The sequence below is a fragment of the Lygodium microphyllum genome, chromosome 18 (genome assembly GCF_053477565.2).
Source record: "Lygodium microphyllum isolate KBCC chromosome 18, Lygodium_microphyllum_v1.1.10, whole genome shotgun sequence".
Classification (NCBI taxonomy): domain Eukaryota; kingdom Viridiplantae; phylum Streptophyta; class Polypodiopsida; order Schizaeales; family Lygodiaceae; genus Lygodium; species Lygodium microphyllum.
In genome coordinates this window covers 32,187,946-32,209,916 of record NC_141152.1, presented here as the reverse complement: position 1 = coordinate 32,209,916, position 21,971 = coordinate 32,187,946, and the positions used below count along the sequence as shown (strand labels likewise).

The following is a 21,971-nucleotide window of genomic DNA, read 5'->3' as shown; positions in this document are numbered from 1 at the left end:
ATGGCTGCATCAAAGGGATGGTCTTTACATCAGATGGATGTAAAGAATGCCTTCTTGCATGGTGATTTACAAGAAGAGGTCTATATGGAGCAGCCACCAGGTTATGTGCATGTTGTTCATCCTGAGTTTTTTTGCAGGTTGAAGAAAGCCTTGTATGGCTTGAAGCAAGCACCTAGAGCATGGTGTGACAAGATAGGACAGTATCTTGTCACTATTGGCTTTCAGATTTCCAAGGCAGATTTTTCACTTTATGTGAGAAAAACAGAGAAATGTATTATGCTATTTGTCATTTATGTTGATGATTTGATTATGACAGGTGACAGTGATGAAGATATCCTTCATGTGAAAATGCTATTGAAGCAGAAGTTTGATTGAAGGATTTGGGAGAGCTGCGTTATTTCTTGGGCATTGAGGTGATTAGATCACCAAGTGGGATACAGCTCTTGCAGAGGCAGTATGGATTGGACATGCTGTCCAAATATGGGATGACAGGCTGTAAGCCTATTTCAGTTCCTTTGGAGCAGAATGTGAAGCTGAGCGCAGATGCAGGTGAACTTCTGGAAGACCCTACTATGTACAGACGCATAGTAGGAAGTTTGATTTATATGACTATTACCAGGCCAGATTTGAGCTATGTTGTTGGATTGGTAAGTCAATTTATGCAAGCTCCAAGGAAACCACATTTGGATGTGGCTAGATGCATCCTACAGATGGGCCAGTTGTCATTTATTGTGACAACATGAGTAGTATACACTTGGCAAATAACCCAGTCTATCATGTTAGAACAAAGCACATTGAGGTGCATTATCACTATGTGCGGGAGAGGGTTTTACTAGATCTTATTGATCTAGTTTATGTCAGCACAGAGGATCAGGTAGCGACATATTTACGAAGGCATTGGGCGTAGAGAAGCTGTGCAAGTTCAGAGACCTGCTTGGTGTGCAGGAATTGGAATTGAGCTCGAGGGGGAGTGTTGAGATATCGAGCTCCACTCGTGATACGCCAGGGTGACCGTTGTGTATTTATGTCACCGACTTGTCAGTTGCAGACGCGGTTGGTACACCGCCCATGAATAATAGCTACATGATAGCTATCCTTATCTACTCTAGTTCGTGGCTCAGTTAGTATGCTGCCTTAGTTAGTTGAGTTTGGTTTGAGACCCATATATAGGGTTCTTCTATTTCTTTGTACTTGAGTTCTTTTGGCTTACACAACTAAGAAGAGGAAAACTGTTTTCAGCCTCCACCCTTGTGTGTATTCCCCCATTGTGCAAGAAGAAAGCTACAAGTGAGACTCCTTCCTTCTCTCCCACAATCTTGGCATATTCTTCTCAGCCTTAAGGTATATACACAATGCAAGTATGGTTTAAGAAGACATGCAATGTATTAGGTGCATGAGTTTTAGGACTAGCATAGTGATTCAATTGCAAAAAATAAAATATTATTATTGCAAAAAATCCCTATAGCTCACCTCAAATAGGTAAAGTACCCTTTGATTAGGATCAAAAATCTCCTTGATCGGAGCTACGAGTGAGAAGATATTGTAATCTTTTTGTAGAGTGATCTAGCGGCACAACCCCTATATAGTCATAGAGAGTGAGCTATAGAAAATTATGATTATTTTGTGTCATAAAAGTTTTTACATTATCTCATAGAGGCATTTCCCTCTTTGGTTTTAATCAAAAAACACTCCAATCAAAGTTGCCTATCAAAAGACACACTCATTTTATTGAAAGTGGGTCTAGTTGACTATACCTAGAATGGTAGGAAACAAAGGCAAGGGCAAGGCCCAAGGTGACCTACAAAGAGATACTATTTATGCTGGATAGCCTATCATTGAAGAGCCACATAAGGATGACTTTGAGGAAGAATCACCCAAATGGAGAGCCTTTAAAGCCCTCAATCAACCCCTATGCGAACACGATCACCCAAGTCACTTTCCCTTTGACCTCAATGGATGCTTGCCTCATGACCTTGATGGAAACACTTTTACCATACCCCTGCATCCTACCATTTCCATATGCTCTATCTCTTGGGATGCATGGACAAGATCAAGGCACCTGGGGAGTTCACCTTATAGAACATGTAAGATATCACGTGAGTTCAAAGGAAATAATATTTTATATAGTAAAATTTACAGAATTATATTTACAAAAGGATTTTTTAAATTATACTTTTTTAATTATAATTTTTTAAAACCCATAAATTTAGTAAAGTGAAAGGGGTCATTTTATGGCCTTATAACATGTAAAGAAAGGGTATTTCTTAATACCCTTTGAATGCACATTATATATAGATGATTTCTTACAAGTGCACCCCCAAGGATCGAGGAGTCCAAGCACGCTACAAATAGAAGGGAGGATGAATGGAAAAATATTTTTATTCTTGTGAATAGTGGTAGCACTTAGATTTTTGTGAGTAAAGCAATCATGGATCATTTGAGATGCTTTCCCACTTGATTATAACATCCCTTAAGTGTGCTAATGGCAAATGGTGCTTAGGAAATCAGCACTCAAATATGCTTTAGAGTGCCATTATGCTTGGCTGAAAATTATGTGTCAATTGTGGGCTTGATTGCACTTGATATGGGCACCATTGATGTTGTTCTAGGCTGTGATTCACTAACACACTCGGGAAAAATTGCCATGGATTTCTCTTAGCTTTTCATGGAGTTTGTTATGCATGGACAGCTCATATACTTGGAGGAAATTTGGGATAGTGTAGAATTCAACTTATTATAGCCAAGAAACTCAAAAGAGAATTCAAAAAGTAGAAAAATATATTTATGTTGCATTTGAACAAGAAATTACATATCAATCTGCAACTTCAACTAAGAACTTAGCATTGAAATATCTCTTGAATGAGTACAAGGATTTATTCCAAATGCCTAAGCCCTCTTGCCTAAGAGATAGGTGTATAACCCCATTGACTTGGAGTGTTGGGGATAAAGGCGCCTCCACCTAGCTGCCCGTGTATTACTACACTAGCAGTCACCACCACTGCATACTGTAGGTGGCGGGCGCCCATCACCGTCACTTTATTCTTTGTTCTTTTAGTGATAGTTTGAATAAAGGAAGGCCCGACCACACATTGTGACTGTTGAAGCTCCCATTTCTTGTCTCTCTCTTTCTTGCTCTTGCTCTCCCGCCATAGCTCTCGAGTGCAAGCTTCGATCCTTCTCACCTTTCAACTGGTATTAGAGCACGGATTCCTGACAGCTTGGCTTGTGGCATTCTCAGCTTCCCATCGACTCCCCACTCACATTGGGTCTATTGAGGCACCATCAAGGCATTGACATTGAGCTATTGCTTCATTATTTCAAAGTTTTACTTCAGTCCACAGGTCTAGGTAAACAGTGTTTTCACAGGTTGTGGGCAACCATAGCTCACATCACTTAGAGCTTCCTTCACCTGGATCTTGCTTCCAGCCTATCAAGGCTTGCTGGCTTGGTGTAGGCCTTCTTTGGCCCCCATTTGTGCCCCCTTTGGGCCCTATTGTTGACATGTGGGACAGCAGATCGCCGCAGCCAGCTCACGTTTTTTTTTGCGCCTGTTTCAAAATCTGGCCCAAAAATCACTCTTTTTGTCATATCTCGGGCATTCGAAACCCGATTCAAGTAAGGTAAGAGTCTAAGTTGGGGTTTTGGAATGCTCGGACGCGATGGTGATGTTCGATTTGACAAACTATGATGACAGAATATTCTGCAATAGATTTCAGGTCTAAGACAGCATATATTTGTATGCCTATGGCTTATGTGATGCTTTTACTGATGTCTATTGATACCAAATCACTTGTGGATGTTATGCCTCTTATGTGAGACACATTTGAAGCTGATTTAGCTCAGCCATTGACTATTTTGAACAATCCCAAATCTGTCCAAAACAAGGCAGCCACCTTTTACTTCAATTTTATGCCTACAGGTCTTGGCATTTGATGCTCGATTATGCCCGGTTGGTGCCTATACATACGGGAATGTATGCCTATGGTTTGCCTATGGATTTGAGCTTGGATTGAGCACTATTTTTCTTAGTTTACAGAGGTTATATGCTGCTGAAAACTTCAGGGTTGAAGCTATTTATGCTACAGTTGGGTTATGCGTATTGGTCATGGGGTGCTCCCGGCTACTGGGTATGATGTCATGATGTATTTGGACTATGCCACATGTCTTGTTTATGATCCGAAATGCTTTTGAGTTGAGATTAGAGCTTGATTTGGCTTTTACTGTCACTTCTTTGCAACTGGCATTTCATCTATGACATGGTTTATGCCTAGGTTACCCATTATAGGTTATGATGTCTTGGAGAATGCTTTATTCTTTGGCTGTGGATGGTAGTTATTTGAGCTCGTCTCGACATTCATTTGAGTATTCCCTTGAGCAGTTGGACATTGACTTGGATTTTTCTGTTACAACTTGGCTTTTTCCATTACGACCTTGGATACTATTGAGGCATTGTCTTGGTTACATATCTTTGATACTTTGACTTGCTTTGCTTAAGCTGTTGAGATCGTTTATCCGCCTTTTGAGCCAATGGGAGCATCTTGTATGTTTGACCGACATTGAGCAAGAGCTTTATGCTATTTTGATCATTTTGCAGATAGTTGAAACTTTGGGATCTCTTACACTTAAATGTTGCATGGTTCATGCACTGATATCTTGGAGTTGCTTTTGACCTGAGCTTGGGCTTTGCACTCTTGTAAGCATACACCTACTGGTGTCAGGTCTTGCCAGTGTTATGTATGCTTTGCCCTATTGTCCAAGGGGTATGCCTACTCACTGAACGGATGCTTTGGTGACATGTTTGGGTGTTTGCTTAGGGTCTTGATGACTGTTTAGTGCTGATTTATGCCCGTTTATGGCTAATCATGTCTTGGCTATCATTTCTTGACTTGGTGTAGTGATTTGGTCAACAATTGTCTCTCACAGTACCCTACTGTCATTTATTACAGCAAGCATAGAACTCTGGACTGACATGGATTTTTCATGCTGAAATATTGTGAAATGATGTATTTTCACTAGTACTTGGTGGGCAGCAGCTTTGGTTACACTTTTCTCACCATTTTCTCTTGATTTTGGTGATTTTTTTATCATTTTCTGCAATAAACAAGCAGTTTTGAACTATCTACATGCTATTTTCAACATCACTAAGCTTGATGGTATGAATTACTCTTATTGGAAGAGCCAGATTTGGCAGGTGTTAATGCAGAAATCGCAGATCAAACCTTTGAGGTTGAGCAGGCATCTGCCTGCAACTATGCCAGATAAGAAATGGCTTGAGCTTGATGAGTTATGCAAGTCCACTATTGTATTATCTCTCACAGAACAAGTTCATTACAATGTATTTGAGGAAGAACAGAGTGCATGGCTAATCGCTTATAAGGGTACATAAGATATGCATTTTAAGTGATATCATTTTTTAAGGATTTATATTATCGTGCTTTGTATAATTTAAATTGATTATGCTAATATTATTTTTTGTCTGTGCAGGTGACATTTTCAGGATGAGTCGAGGGATGAGCGATGAGGAGTTGCAGGATATCTTCACGCGCATGTCTCAAACATGGCGGACCAGGAGCTGTCTCGGATATCTTTAAGCCTCTCTACTAGATCTACTTTGGCGCGATCAGATGCTTCAGCTTTGAGCAGACGAGGTCAACGCTCCAGACTTGGGCCAAAGGGAGGGAGTGCTGCAGGGTTAGGGGGGTGCTGTAGAGATATGGAGGCAGTGAGCCCGCGGTCGGCACGGGATACATGTGCGATTTCTCGCTCTCGTGGCAGTTCCAGGAAGCATGGCTCAGGTGGATGCTGTAGAGCACGGATGCGGTGTCTCCGTCTCGTCATTCTGCTCTGGAGTTGCGTCACCTCCAGGATTTGTCACACATGTGGGACGTCTACTCTAGTTACTTCGACTTTTGCTCAGCCATCTGCAGGTGGCACCCCTATGGATGCTACACTGATAGATACTACCCCGATTGCTCCACTAGATGTACAGGGGTCTCTTGGATATGCCCAGGAGCGTGGACGCAGGTAGGAGAGGACCCATCTTAGGCATATCTCAGAGGGATATGCCTATCTTGTCGATGATAGGTCAGGAGCCATCATCATGAATGATGAGAGGAGAAGGGTGATGGCTCGCATGAGAGAGTTGTGCCAACAAGTTTTTCGGCACGTCTTAGATCATTGAAAAAACATATCGGAGAGGAGCAAGGACTACATAGTAGCATCCTTGCATGAGGAGTTTTCGGTTCCAGCCACAGCAGATAGATTTTCTACAGGCTGGATGATGGACTGCATGCATGCATATATGTCACAAAGACGATCGGATGCATGCAAGGCACTCAAGAGTGGGGCTGCAAAGCCTGAGTGGCTAGACGCGGATGACTGGTGTCGACTGAGGAAGGAGGCTATAGATTCTCCAAGACGTTGGAGTCAGCAGTGCGAGGCGGCGAGGGCATGACTAGAGGGAGGAGGCTACAGATTCTCTAGGACGTTGGAGTCAACAGGGCGAGGCAGCAAGGGCACGACTAGAGGCCGGAGTGATCCATCATCTTGGGAGTGGCGGCCACATGACATATCTGGATGACTTTGTAAGTTTTTCTTTTATTTTGCTTGCTTTTTTTTTTGCAATATTCTTTATACTGACAATCAAGTTTCTAACAGTTAGTATTTTGTTTTCTTTGCAGCACTCCATTACAAATCGCGATCCGACCGGCCTTGAGACTCAATATGCGGAGAGGCATGGTCTCACTACATTGATCAATCGATTGTATAAATGCGGCGGCCTTGTAAGTCACTCATCTTTATTGTCTGTAATTACTATGTTTAATTAGAATGCATTATTGTATGGTGGACTGATGTGTAGTTGTTTCTTTTTTTACAAAGTCCGTTCAATGCTCCTTTGCGGTGGGACGAGCTTTCGGATGGCGAGGATATATAGCTCGCCCTTGGATCCCTGCAGCTCACATACCCTTTTTTTTAATCGCTTGATCTGTGTAGACATTTTCTATGTAGTAGTGATATCTTGTCATGATTGTACCAGTCACTTTCATTATGCAATAATGTATTTATTTCATGTATCAGTGTTATGATTTCAGTACACTTTGTTTTTATTTACACGAGCATTGTACAAAGTGCAGAAACTATTTTATATGGCCCAAATAAAGCACACAAAATATTTTTTTTCCTGTTACCCTCGCTATTAGCGTCGCAAAATTTACCTGCACGCATTGTTATTTGCGTCGTTATTAGCATCGCAGAGCATCGCTATTTGCATCGGTGTTAACATCGCTGATACCGATGCAAATAGCGACGCTGATAACGACGCTAATACCGACTATTCTATGGGATCGCCAATAACGACGCTTTTTGCGATGAAGGGGGCAAATTTTGTTATTTACATTTTCGTCGCTTTTAATGTCGGTATAAGGCCTATATCTTATAGTGAAGCCTCAAGCAACTTGAAGGCTACATTGCTGCAACACAAATCTACAACGTAACATGCAAGGCTCAAGCACCCTGCTGATAATAAGAAGATCAGTCTCCTAAGTATATACATACATGGTTCTCTCTCTCTCTCTCTCACCTCTGAATGGAAAAATTATTAGTGATAACTTAAACCTTAAAGACAAAATATTAGTACTAAATTTGTTTTGCTATACGATTGTTAATAGGTTAAATGTTCGTGAGACATTGCAATTTAAAGATAGAGTTTGGCCGTTAAAGAAGCTTGGATTTTCAAAAGGAACAAACACATAACAAAAGGTAGCTAATTTTAACGATTATAAAAAACAAGGTAAGATGTCAACCACTCTTTTTACCTTTGAGAAATGGCACCTAAATTGAAAGATAAGAAACAAGGAAACCTTCTTGCATGGGTTGGGATTGAAATCATAGCCAAGCATCCTTCTAAAAAGCTAAAAGAAAATACATATAATGTTGGGGGCTCAATCTCAATTAATATGTTATCTTCAAATGAATCATTTGAATATAACATGTCACTTGAAGAAAACGATGAATTTACAAGGAAAAACAAGGGTACTTACTTTTTCAAGAGGATTGGCTAGACCAATTCAAATGGCTTGTTTATGATAGAGATGAAGTAAAAATGTATTGCAAATTTGTTTGAAATATCCTCATCCACATAGTGCATATTCGAAAGGGGGGTCTATAAATTTTAAAATTAGCAACATAAAATCCCATGTTTGCACATCATGTCATAAGTTTGCTATGCAAGCTGTTTTGCTCAAAGGAAAATACTCCATTGAAAAGAGTGTTTAAAAAATAAGAGAAATAAAAGATGAGGCATTACTTTCATTATTTAGAACTGCATATTTGATTGCAAAGTAAAATTTATCATTTTTTATATTTCTTGAAATGATAAGCTTATTGCAAGATTGCCATGCACCATACACAACTACACTTAATAATGATGATAAGGCATGTGCTGAAATGATTTATTGCATGGCATCATATCTTATGATAAGTACATTAGAAAAGGTTTCAACTAGTCCATGGTCTGGTGTTTTAATTAATGAGTCCAATGATATCTCCTCACATGGATATATGGCTATTTATTTATCATATCTTGAGGCTGATTGTGTTTCTAAAATAAGTTTTTATGGTATCATACATATGCATGATGGCACTGTAAGATCTTTATTTGAAGCTATTATTAGTGAGCTAAAGAAATGTAAGCTAGATTTGTCTAGATTCATTGCATTTGGGTTTGGTGGATGTTCCACAAGGGTAGGAAAGGAGAATGGTGTGCAAGCCTTATTGAAAAAACATGTTAATCCATTTTTAACTTCAATTCATTGTGTTGCCCATTGTAGTGTCCTTGCAATATCTAGTGTAGCAAAAGAGATGCCTTGTTGCAAAAAGATAGAAAAACTTATTAATGCTATAGCTTCACATTTTAATGTTAACACGAAGAGATTAGAAGGGTTGCATGCTATGCAACAAGATTTGACATGTCACATTCTTCAACTTGAGCATATTTTTTATGTAAGATGGTTCAGTAGAGATAGAGCTATTAGTAGAGTATGCAAGTCTTTAGATGCCATACTTGAGATCACAAAAAGAGAGGCATTGCATATTTATGAAGAATTGGCCGATTTTGAGTGCATTTATTGCTTACATTTCTTAGTTGACATTTTGAGAGGTTTAACAACATTAAGCCAAATGTTTCAAAAAGACTTTGTAGATGTCACAACTATAGAGAGTCTTGTAAACAATGAAATCATATCCATTGTCAAGATTGTGGGAGAGAAGGAAGGAGTCTCACTTGTAGCTTTCTTGCTTGCACAATGGGGGAATACAAACACAGGTGGAGGCTGAAAACAGTTTTCCTCTTCTTAGTTGTGTAAGCCAAAAGAACTCAAGTACAAAGAAATAGAAGAACCCTATATATGGGTCTCAAACCAAACTCAACTAACTAAGGTGGCATATTAACTGAGCCACGAACTAGAGTAGATAAGGATAGCTGTCATCTAGCTATTATTCATGGGTGGTGTACCAACCGCATCTGCAACTGACAAGTCAGTGACATAAATGCACAACGGTCACCCTGGCATATCACGAGTGGAGCTCGATATCTCAACACTCCCCCTCGAGCTCAATCCCAATTCCTGCACACCAAGCAGGTCTCTGAACTTGTGCAGCTTCTCTGCGCCCAATGCCTTCGTGAATATGTCAGCTACCTGATCCTCTGTGCTGACATAAACTAGATCAATAAGACCTAGTAAAACCCTCTCCCGCACATAGTGATAATGCACCTCAATGTGCTTTGTTCTAGCATGATAGACTGGGTTATTTGCCAAGTGTATACTACTCATGTTGTCACAATAAATGACAACTGGCCCATCTGTAGAGACTGATGCATATCATAAAGTAGCTTATGCAACCAAGCTACCTCACATGCAGCCATTGCTTCACCCCTGTACTCAGCCTCTGTGCTCGACAAGGCAACTATAGGCTGTTTCTTGCTGCTCCAAGTGATTGCAGCACTCCCAAAAGAGAACACATATCCAGTGGTAGATCGTCTATCAGAAATACTACCAGCCCAATCAGCATCAGTGTATCCATACAACTGTATCTGAACCCCAGTCTCAAAAAGTAGTCCATACTGCAATGTGGACTTCACATAACTGAGTATGCATCTAGCCGCATCTAAATGCGGTTTCCTTTGAGCCTGCATAAATTGACTTACCAATCCAACAGCATAGCTCAAATCTGGCCTGGTAATAGTCATATAAATCAAACTTCCTACTATGCATCTGTACATAATAGGGTCTTCCAGAAGCTCACTTGCATCTGCGCTCAGCTTCACATTCTGCTCCAAAGGAACTGAAATAGGCTTACAGCCTGTCATCCCATATTTGGACAGCATGTCCAATCCATACTGCCTCTGCAATAGCCATATCCCACTTGGTGATCTAACCACCTCAATGCCTAAGAAATAATGCAGCTCTCCCAAATCCTTCATCTCAAACTTCTGCTTCAATAGCATTTTCACATGAAGGATATCTTCATCACTATCACCTGTGATAATCAAATCATCAACATAAATGACAAGTAGCATAATACCTTTCTCTGTTTTTCTCACATAAAGTGAGAAATCTGCCTTGGAAATCTGAAAGCCAATAGTGACAAGATGTTGTCCTATCTTGTTAGACCATGCTCTAGGTGCTTGCTTCAAGCTATACAATGCTTTCTTCAACCTGCAAACAAACTCAGGATGAACAGCATGCACATAACCTGGTGGCTGCTCCATATATATCTCTTCTTGCAAATCACCATGCAAGAAGGCATTCTTTACATCCATCTGATGTAAAGACCATTCCTTTGACGCAGCCATAGCAATGGCTGCTCTTACAATTTTTCTTTTCCCATGGCTTGCTCAAAAGAAGTGGATTCTGGTTCCTGTATCACTTTGACCATATATGCATAGTGAATGGCTGTAAATCCATCATATTTCAGCCTATCCACAGGATACCTAGCTCTCGTAGACCTGCGCAAAGTAGGTTCACTCCCAGGTGCTCTCAAAACATCCCTGGTCTTCCTTACTCCAGGTGTAACAATAGAAGGAATACCCAACTCATCATCAATGCTCTGTTCTGAGCCACTGGATTCACCATCCACATAAGAGTGACCTGCATTCACATCAAACATGGGCTGATCAACCTTCTCTTTTCCTTTTCGTGATACCTGCATACCACTATCTGCATTACTTTGAGAAGATTCTCCTGATCTCAATCTGCCTGTCCATGGCGAAGAATGTGAACCACTGCTAGAGGACGCTCCAGGTCCACTAATATTTTGTGACTGCTGCTGTGAATTCTGTGCAGCATTACCATTTTGTGCATCTACATCATCAATCACATTTACTGGTTTATACCAGCTACTCATCTCATAAAAAACAGCATCTCTGCTCACTATGAACTTACGAGTAGAAGGGTTATAGCATCTATACCCTTTCTGCTGCTGCAGCGAGTAACCAATAAAGATGCACTTCTCAGCTTTTGGATCCAACTTGGATCTCAACTCATCTGGCACATGAACATAGGCAATGCAACCAAAAATCTTCAAATGAGAAATATCTGGTTTCCTACTAGTATACCTCTCCTCTGGAGTCATCCCATGTATTGCTGCAGTGGGAGTCCTGTTCATTATGTAGACTGCTGTAGCAACTGCCTCAGCCCAATAAAAATCTGGCAAGTCTTTTTCATTGAGCATGGCACGAGATACCTCTCCAATATGCCTGTTTTTCCTTTCTGCAATTCCATTTTGTTGTGGGGTATGACTGCATGAATATTGCTGCTTTATGCCATGCTCCTGCAGGAACCTTGCAAACTCATTTGAGAGGTACTCTCCCCCTCCATCTGACCTTAGGCATTTTATTTGTAGGCCTGTTTCTTTTTCAACCATAGCTTTAAGAGTTTTGAAATGCCCAAAAACTTCACTTTTTTTTTCATAAAATACACCCAAACTTTTCTGCTATAGTCATCAATAAAAGTGATAAAATAATGACAGCCTCCAAGAGATGCAGCTTTAGTAGTCCACATATCAGAATGGATTAATTCCAATGGCTTCTTACTCTCTTGAACATGTCTAGGAAATGGTTTCCTTGCCTGTTTTCCAAATTGACAGGCTTCACATACCTTATGCATTTCTGCAACCTTGAATTTAGGCAATCCTGCAACAATATTTTGGGCCTGCATTGATTTAAGTCGCTGTACATTAGAATGACCAATGCGTTTATGCCAGATATCAATATCTGCAACAATACCGGTCCCATGTGCAAACATTGTTGCACTCAATTCAGGCATGTCTGCATCCAACGTAAACATTCTGCCCTTCTTCTTTCCTTTTGCTATCAAGCGACCTTTATTTTTCATATCCTCAACAAAGCATCCATGAGGATTAAATCTGACCTGCAAGCCCTGCTCAACCATTTGACCAACAGAAACCAGATTCTTGGTGATATTCGGGACATGAAATACATCGGACAGGTATTTCTTTTTCCCATCCTGCATAGACAAAGGAATTTTTCCAATCTGCACAATAGGATGTACAGTATCATCACCAGTCTCCACAAATCCTGGTTTTTCCATTTTCCTTGCATCCTCCATCCATTCTGCATGACCTGTCATGTGGTTTGATGCACCTGAGTCAACATACCACACTTCGTTGCTTTCTTCTGCACTTGTCACAGAATTGTTCATGTGTTGCACCATAAACAAATGCTCATTTCTGTCATCACCCTGTCTACTAGAAGATGCATAATTTCCTTGTTGCAGTTTTCCATTCATGATGTCATTCTTCTTTTTATAGCAGTCTTTAGCCATATGACCCATTTTACCACAGTAGTAGCATTCAACATTACTGTTTGCATTTTGGCCTCTTTGCCATCCACCACGATCTCTTTGGCTCCCCTTGCCTCTAGAGTTACCACGTCCTCCTCCATAGGACTGGTTTTCTTGAGTTTGCTGCATATTCTGATTTCTACCACGGCCTCCAAATCGGCCTCCTCTACCTCTGCCTCTACCTCTTCCAGCATTTGAGTAGAAGACAGCTTCTTTTGAAGTTCCTCCTGAAGAAGATGCACCATCATTTCTCTGCTCCTGAGAAATTAGAAGAGCAATCAACTCCTCAAAATCAAGAAATCTTTCATGGACGGAAATGGATGTTCGAAACTGTGCATAATCCTTTCTTAGACCATTCAAGGTCACTGAGACTAAATCATCATCTTTCACTGGCGACCCAATGGAAGCAAGTGCATCTGCAATCTTCTTCACCTTCATGTGGTAGTCATTGATGCTCATACTTTCTCTTTGCACATTGTGCAACTCTTGCTTGAGCTGCATTTTCTTGGCTTGCGTATTTGTGCTATACATTTTTGACAAAGTATCCCATGCCTCCTTTGGCGTACTTGCATCCTGAATATGCACAATCATAGAGTCTGAAATGCTGATAGACAGCCAATACATAACTTACCTGGCTCTCTCATGCCATGCTTTAAATGCCTGCATTTGCTGTTGATTGGGAACATCAGGAAGAACTGGTTCTTCTTCATTTCCTGCAACAAATTACCAATATCCTTTTCCCATAAGGAAATTCGTCATTCTAAACTTCCATGCTTGGAAGTTGTTCTTGTCAAGCTTTTCAGTTACAATCTGTGAAAGAGAATCAGACGCCATTACAGAACACTGCAAAAAATTCTGTCACTGCAAAAAACACAGCTTCACCCTCACAAGGGTAAATCTGCAAAACTGGCGAAAGCGGTATTTGACCACACAGTCACTTCCTAGTGACGATTTTGCATAAACAGGAACCAAGGATGATTCTGTAACTCCCAATGTCTCTGCGCACAGGCATACGATGCAATTTCTACAGTAACTTTTCACCGACCTGTAGAACAGTGGCTGCATAGCATAAAATTGGGCCTTTTCCTGAGTGCGTGCAGAAAAATTCTGCCTCCAAAACAGGTCTCGAAATGGCCTCAAATTAAAAAAACAAGGTGTCTCAACCTGAGACAATGCACTCTTGCAATTTTCGACTGTGTTACCTATAGAGATCTGCTCCCAAAACAGAAAATGAAAGCAACACTGCTCCTCTTACCAGAACACCGCGAGCTTGGCTTGCTTTCTTGAGCTCCTTACCACCATGAAGAAGGCTCTCACACCATGTCAAGATTGTGGGAGAGAAGGAAGGAGTCTCATTTGTAGCTTTCTTGCTTGCACAATGGGGGAATACAAACACAGGTGGAGGCTGAAAACAGTTTTCCTCTTCTTAGTTGTGTAAGCCAAAAGAACTCAAGTACAAAGAAATAGAAGAACCCTATATATGGGTCTTAAACTAAACTCAACTAACTAAGGTGGCATACTAACTGAGCCATGAACTAGAGTAGATAAGGATAGCTGTCATCTAGCTATTATTCATGGGCGGTGTACCAACCGCATCTACATGACAAGTCGGTGACATAAATGCACAACGGTTACCCTGGCATATCACTAGTGGAGCTCGATATCTCAACATCCATAACACAATATTATATTGATTGTCCTCCTCCTCATGTGAATGCATTAACTATTGGAATATATGGATATGACATCCTTCTAGACTATGGGCCTAAAAAGGGGTATTTATATACATTAGGAGGTGCTTTGCATGGGAAGAAATTTCATGAGCATGATTTAAAACGTAAAATTAATGGAGGACTTTAACAAAGCCTTAGAGTTTCAAGTTGCTTTTGCCAAGTCAATGGTAAGTAACTTGAATTCTCGATTTCAAGATAATTACTTAAGTGTTAAAAAAAACTTGTGCATGTACAGCATCCAATACAAGAGAAGGCCTTTAAAAACTATGGAACCCAAGAGATAGATCAATTAACTTCATATTATGGTTTCCCTAAGGAGCTAAATATAGAGGAATTTCCTGCAATGGTACAAATTGATAAGTTTAAGAAAGAATTTAGAAATTTTAAGCATCAAGATTCTAGAGATTGGATATGCTTCACATTGCTAGAGGTAGCTTTAGCACTTTCTTGCAATAGTATGTGGAGGGATGTTTATTCAAATGTTCTTACTCTTTGTCAAGTAGCTCTTGTCCAATATTCGAGTATTACTATTTGTGAGAGAGGTTTTAGTGCTCAAACTATGATAAAGAGTAAGCTATGTAATCATTTGGAGATTAAGAGTTTAGATGCATTAATGAAAATTTTCATTGAAGGGCCTTTCAAGTTTTGTGATATGGAGTTCATTGAGAGTATAGGCTAAGAAAACACATCGACATTTATACATTGTTGAACAGTGCGCAAGGGAGACAAGGAACGGAGGAAGAGAGAGGTGAAGAGAGACACGAGACACCAAAAGTGGAACCCCAGAAGTGCATCAACTGAGCACACATGATAGGAATATATAGAGAGGACCTGGGGCGCTATATATAGACAAACTATATATAGCTAACACCCCCGCTCAAATAAAGGTCCCTTACTATGGATGAAAAAACCCTTGGGGGCTCAAGGGAAAAACCCACAGCTCTATATAGGCCTACCGTTATATTAATATTCAAAATATAAAATTACAAAGTTGAACTTACAAGAGCCTATTCATAGGCATCAAAGGAGCTACATCACTCGTGAATTACAACATCAACGGAGAAGGAGCTACATCACTCAGGAGCTACATCACTCCTGAATTACAAGAGCCTATTCAGAAGCATCAAAAGAGCATTTTGAGTAGAAGGATTATAAACCTCCTTCACCTCCAAATAAGATTGATGAAAATTTGGAGATATATGTCAATCTTCCTATTGAGAAAAGATAAAATCTCCAAGAAATTCCTTCAACTAAACTTGGGATGTAAGTAGTATATCTGTCACATCAAAACTTAAAGAAAAACGTTACAGTGATATTAGAACAACACAAGGTCTATAGAGACGGTTCGCAACGCCACTCTATAGACAGGCCCCATGAACAGAATATAAATAAAACAATTTGTCATCAGCTCGAATATAGACGCTCATCAACTGGAATAACGAATGAGAACGATCATCATGAAGCATGGCAATATCAACATCCAAAAGTAATGTTGATGTTCAATGGAATAACGAACGAGGACGATCATAATAACGAACGAGGATGATCATCATGAAGCATGGCAATATCAACATCCAAAAGTAATGTTGATGTTCAATGGAATAACAAACGAGGACGATCATCATGAAGCATGGCAATATCAACATCCAAAAGTAATGTTGATGTTGAAATGTAGAGAGAGAAAGAGAGAGATGAAGCTTCTTACAGAGCACGAAAGTGCTTTTATTAGTTGCTTTATTTCTAAAGCTTAGCTTTATATGGAGTGTTAATTATATCTATCATGCTTTTGTAACAGTAATGTAGGGAAGAAGCAACTTACTCTTTCAGGCGGCCTTTGTGTCGCAAGACAGTACGTCACAAAACAGTACTTTCAGATCAACAAGGCCCAATGACATTAAGCCAAGAGTTAACCCTGACATCAGCCCCGCAAAAAAAACACCAATCCCAGGATAATGAGAAGGTAAAACTAGAAGGTAGGTCCACAGCAGTGCTCACCCATATCTCCCTGTTCTTGAAGATCGAGTACAAAAGGCCGATAATTTGTTCTTATATCTCCCAACCAACTAACATCAAAGAAAGGTGCAATTTCCACACTGTATAGATAAGCGATACTTTTTTCTTTAGGATAACAGTAGTGCTGCTTGATGATTCTTCACACAGTTAATTTGCTAGAAGACACTCCGCTCAAAGATGGAACTTGCATGCATTGTAAGGTGCTGGCACGATACGTCCTCACGCATCCAACAGATGGTGAAATAATACAGTTGAGAATTCAGCCTGCACAAGGAGGCCCAACCCGATGACACACGTCCTTCGCCAAAGTACTCCGTAAAGAAGCTTCCCTCAGAAAACATTAATACAATGGAAAAATTATAGATGACGAACTCAAGCAGCCGAACCAAATCCGGAAGGCGGTACCGGCGCTAGAGGTCGAAAAGTCAATAGTGATGGCGACGACACCGTTACAGTAAGTTCGAGCTAGGAGCGGCACCAGCTTTGCTGGGGAGAGATGGTGGAGCCGGCCGATCTTCGTCAGTGCAGGGGCCTCATGTGGAAGTTGGAGGAGAGGGCCTGGGCATAAAAAGGGTGCATGAGCGAGAAATCGTAATGTGCAGCGCTCCGGATCTGACAGGCTCTCGTACACCTCCTGCACCTCCAGGAACTTGCGCGTCGACACCTCCACATCACCTGCCGGCAAGGACCCAGCCACATCCGGATGGCAACGCAGGGCCAGTCGGTGATAGGCACTCTTGATGCTGAACATGCTCACGTCCTTCTCCACCCCCAAGACAGCGTACAGGCTGGCGGTCCTCCATGACTCCGCCTCCTCCAGCTCGGCTTTGTGTGGGAGAAGGACGATGAAGACAGGAATTGCAGCTGCCTCCTGGTGTTGCTACAACGACAGCTTGCGATGGCCGAGTATAGGCTCGAGGGCAGGGGACAGCAGGAAGCCGAAGGCGGCCGCGAGTACGTCAGATCCATCGCTAGGGAAGCCATGATCGGATAAGAGAGGGCGTTGTGTGTGTATTGAATGATTGATTGAAGTAGGAGCCTGGGAACAGCTAGAGTAGGCGCGGCGTAAGGAGGCACTGGAGCTGATGGAGGTACGGTCACATGGGCCTTCGCGGCAGGGACTACAGATGCGAGGACTGCAGGGGAAATAACGGCCATGGGAGCGTACTGAGGGGTTGCCAGTATGCTCTGATACCATGTTGAACAATGCGCGAGGGAGATGAGGAACGGAGGAAGAGAGAGGTGAAGAGAGACACGAGACACTAAAAGTGGAACCTGAGAAGTGCATCAACTGAGCACACATGATAGGAATATATAGAGGGGACCTGGGGTGCTATATATAGACAGAATATATATAGCTAACATACACAACACAAGGAATTTGCTCATTGGTTTTGCAATAAATTTACATATTCATAAGAGTAATTGATAATTTTTAAATTCCCTATGATGATGTTAAAGTCATTATGCATTATTTGCACCTTTGTTGTCTCAAATTTTTTGACTTTTTACTTATTTTCTATATTAAACTAAATTTTCCCTTGGTTGCTTCTATCTTTTGAGAGTAGAAATCTTTCCTTGTTTTTAGATCACACTTGCTTTTAATAAAATGTGCTGCCTTTTTAAAAAAAAAATGTTTATAATTTTAGTTATATTTCGTTTTTTTATGTTTCGTGTTAGTTTTTTTTAACTTTTTTGTATTACGGTTGCTTTCAATAAAATGTGCTTTACTATTTTAGATTTTTTTTGTTTTTAATTTTTCTTATATTTTATTATGTTCTCTTTCAGATTAGCTTTTTCTTTTTGTCTTTGTTTCTTCTATGCTTTAACTTCTTCTCTTTTGGGTTTTTCTTTTATACTTTATATTTATCTTTGTGCTTGTGATGTATATACTTCTTTGAGGCCATAGACCCACTAATAGACATAAAAACCACTTGTATACATTTGTTGTTTACTATTAAAATTTTAGATAAGTAATGTAGATTAAGTTGCTCAATGATAATAAGGGTTTTCATTTCTAAGGTATAAGAGATAAGTAATTGAACGAATTCTAGAGAAAACTTTAAAATATAGATTCTTTTAAATAATAGAAAAAACTGTGATTATCCTTTCATTATAGATTTAAAAAGGAATTGGGCCAATTCAACTTGCAAGATCAAGGGAATTGGGCCGGTTCAATTTGGAATGTAAAAGTTTTGGATGGTTCAAATTTGATAGAATTGCCTTAGGCCAAGACGAGAAGGATCTATGTCAGGTTCACAAATTTTTTTTCCCGAACATTGGTTCATGCTTATTCATGGCAAATTGATGAGTAAGTGAGTGCTTAAACTCCTCACATTCCACACCATATGAGATACTATCACCTTTATAAAGTTCTACTTCAAATCCTTATACTTGCTTAAGACCAAAGCTGAATAGATCTCTTGGGATTTGTTTCTTGGGCCTATGCATTGACATCTTTTGAGGGTACCAAGTCGAGTCCCTTGGACTGGATCTTGTGCTAACCATTGACATGATCTTCAAAGAGTTGTGCTTCTTCAATTCAATAGGAATCTCACTTGTTGCAGTTTCAATGACTTCTTTCATCTTGCTTCAATTGTGATCCTTTGTGGATTTTTCACTTGACACAACTGCCCTTCGACAACAAGAATGTGGAAGGAGTGCAAGGAATAATTGTTTATATCTAGAATATGAGAATGATCATGAGCCATGATATATGAGTGGACATGTGCCAAGATACATCTTTGTAAATGTCAAATTAGATATTTACGTGCTAGCTATGAGTTATTAGTTAGTTGATTACAAGTGATGTAGGTCTCTAAGAGAAACTTTGAATGAGAACTAAATAGAATGGCATTAAATGTCTTATTCATAGATTAAAAGCAAAACCTTTGGTATTTTTTAATGACTTATCAACTAATTACACATACCATAGAATCACAAGAGAACCTTTCATTCATGAGGACTAAATAGAATGGTACTAACCGTACTAGTGATGGATACACAACACTCTTAACTCGGGAAAGTTACTATATATATATATATATGCTCCACATCACGTGCGTTCAAGGCCTATTTATAAATATCTTTATTTGTAATTTTTTTCTAAATAAAACATAACCCTTTTCTATTCAATCTATAAATAACCCCTTTATATTATGCCATTCTGTATGTAAAAAATGTATAAAGATTGTTATTTAAAAATACCTTATTTTGAACCCACTTGATGCACACATATATTTATGAGTAACTTACTCAAGACCCTTAATCAATTAATGATCTTTTTTATTGTCTTAAAACATCTTGATAGTTTTTTTAACTTGTTATTATTAGTGTCTTATTTTAAACTTAGTCTAATTGTCATGAGCATGGAAGGAGACAAACTGTCATCTCATGAATGACCAGTCAAATGATTCCAAAATACAAAATTTAAGTGTTAGATATGGCATGGCTCTAATGGTAAGTGTAGTTTCCATTTCGATCTAAAGCACTTAATTTTCCAACCTTGTTTATAAGTGTGCTGTACATATATTCTCTTTGGTGCAATTAATTATACAGATATGGATATGAATATGGTAAAGCCCAGTTCATAAAACAAAGAGAAGCGGAGAGAATCCTTATAAAAAGAGGATGTAATAACTACACACGTGGAAACTGTATGCAAACGAAAGGACATTTGAACGTAAACCATACGAGAAATATCGATAGGAGATTGGATGCAGAACAGGTGATACCCGTTGTGAGCTTCATTGAGGGTGAGAGGCGGCGTGGGTATACGCATCGTGAGAGGTGAAAAGAGAAGCAAAAGATCTCAAGGAGCGCTTGGAATGGCTCTGGGGGTCCACTGCGGCATTCTTGATGGCAGCACCGAGCTGAGAGGCCTTGTGTCTGGCAGCGCGACCCTGCTCGCCATCCACGATGGAGTGGAGAGAAGAGACGACATCGGCACATCCCGCAAGCGGAGCGGCAAGCCAACGTTCAGAAAGTCGAGAGATGTATCCTCAGTTCCTACAATGAGATTACACGAATGGTTTTTAAAACAAGGAAGAAGAGCCAGTTGTCGCATTGCAGAGCAGCATCTACTACTATGGCACTTCTTAGCAGGCCGAATAGTGACGCCTAAGGATGTTATCCCCCTTACAATTTGCAGATGATGTTTTATGAAATTTTGTGCAAATTATGAGGGATATGTCTGCCATTCTAGTTGTCCGTAAGAGGTACCTTGCTAAATATGAGAACTCTCAGGATGGATCAGCGGTACCTTGACAGAAGTTATGCATGATCTGTAGAAGAGTGGAGCTGCATACCAGGCTTGAAAGGCAACAGGCCCATGTCTATCAGTCTAGGGACGTGAGAGGCCACCAGGTACGTAAGCGCGGGGTAGACGCTGAAATGAAACCAGTGTTGGATTCCAGCTCTCTTGGCCACGCCGCGTGTCCAGGGCATCAGCATGTCCGCCACCATGGCCCTCACTCCCCCGTGCCGCTCTACCGCCCTCCCTACCACCTTCTCGAACCCTCTCTCCAGCCTCTGTATCGAATGCTCGTAGCACGGATCCTCCTCCCGCTCCGATCGCCCTCTGATTCTTTCTCCTTCTTCTTCTGGTATGGCTTCCACATGAATGTGTGAGTCCTTGAGAGAACTATCATCTCGAATATCACACCGCCGCTGCTGCTGCAGCTGCAGCAGCTCGTAATTGCGAGCTGTGTGGACAAAAGTAACCTCGATGTCTAGGGAGGCTAAGGAGCGAGCAAATGCGAACAGGGGATTGATGTGGCCTTGCTCTGGATAGGGGAACAACACTACATGAGGACGTCCTTCCATGTGTACATCAACGCCACAGAGAGAGAGAGAGAGAGAGAGAGAACACAGACAGCGAACACAGAGGGAGAGGGAGAGGGAGAGGGAGAGAGAGAACAGAGACAGAAAGCACGTAGGCCTATAGCCTTTCTTATAGCCTGAGATCCGTAGAGAGAGAGAGAGAGGCATTGACCACTCTTTACCTTTAAAAGAGGACATGCATTGATCGCGTGAGACGCACTTATCATCATGTGATTATTCAGGATAAACCGGCGCTGCACTTCATTATCCTAGGATTCGCACAAGCCTTTCTTGAGTGTGTGTGTATGCGTGCATACATGCATGTGTATCCTCGAGTATGTGAGCACATGCATATGTATGTGTGTATTAGTGTACCCGTGGGCCATTAATTTTGCAGCATAGAGATTTGTGCTTCTCTAATGGGGTAGAAACATTCTTATCTTTTGAGAAGTCAATGTTGGTTAACTTAAACATCAATTATAGCTAAGTGCTACTTACTCGAGTATTTGCTTAGTATCACATATTTGTGAGCTCTATCATTTAA

General features: G+C 40.5%; 1 protein-coding gene across 1 annotated transcript; it reads right to left on the bottom strand.

The window, feature by feature from the left end:
• Positions 1–20,055: 20,055 nt before the first annotated feature.
• Positions 20,056–21,593, bottom strand: LOC148020726 (UDP-glycosyltransferase 85A3-like). The gene is made up of 2 exons (XM_087699441.1): positions 20,914–21,593; positions 20,056–20,614 (listed from the first exon to the last, which is right to left on the bottom strand). Exons 1-2 carry the CDS (start codon positions 21,428–21,430, stop codon positions 20,418–20,420), a joined length of 714 nt encoding a protein of 237 aa, XP_087555567.1. The 5' UTR covers positions 21,431–21,593; the 3' UTR covers positions 20,056–20,417.
• Between the last annotated feature and the right edge of the window lie 378 nt (positions 21,594–21,971).

Bases quoted from the DNA above. Each gene is read 5' to 3' on its own strand.
- LOC148020726 (XM_087699441.1), bottom strand. From the start codon at position 21,430: ATGGAAGGACGTCCTCATGTAGTGTTGTTCCCCTATCCAGAGCAAGGC. The intron at 20,615-20,913 runs GTATGCAGCTCC...ATCTCATTGTAG, and splicing joins CCTGTTGCCTTTCAAGCCTG to GAACTGAGGATACATCTCTC.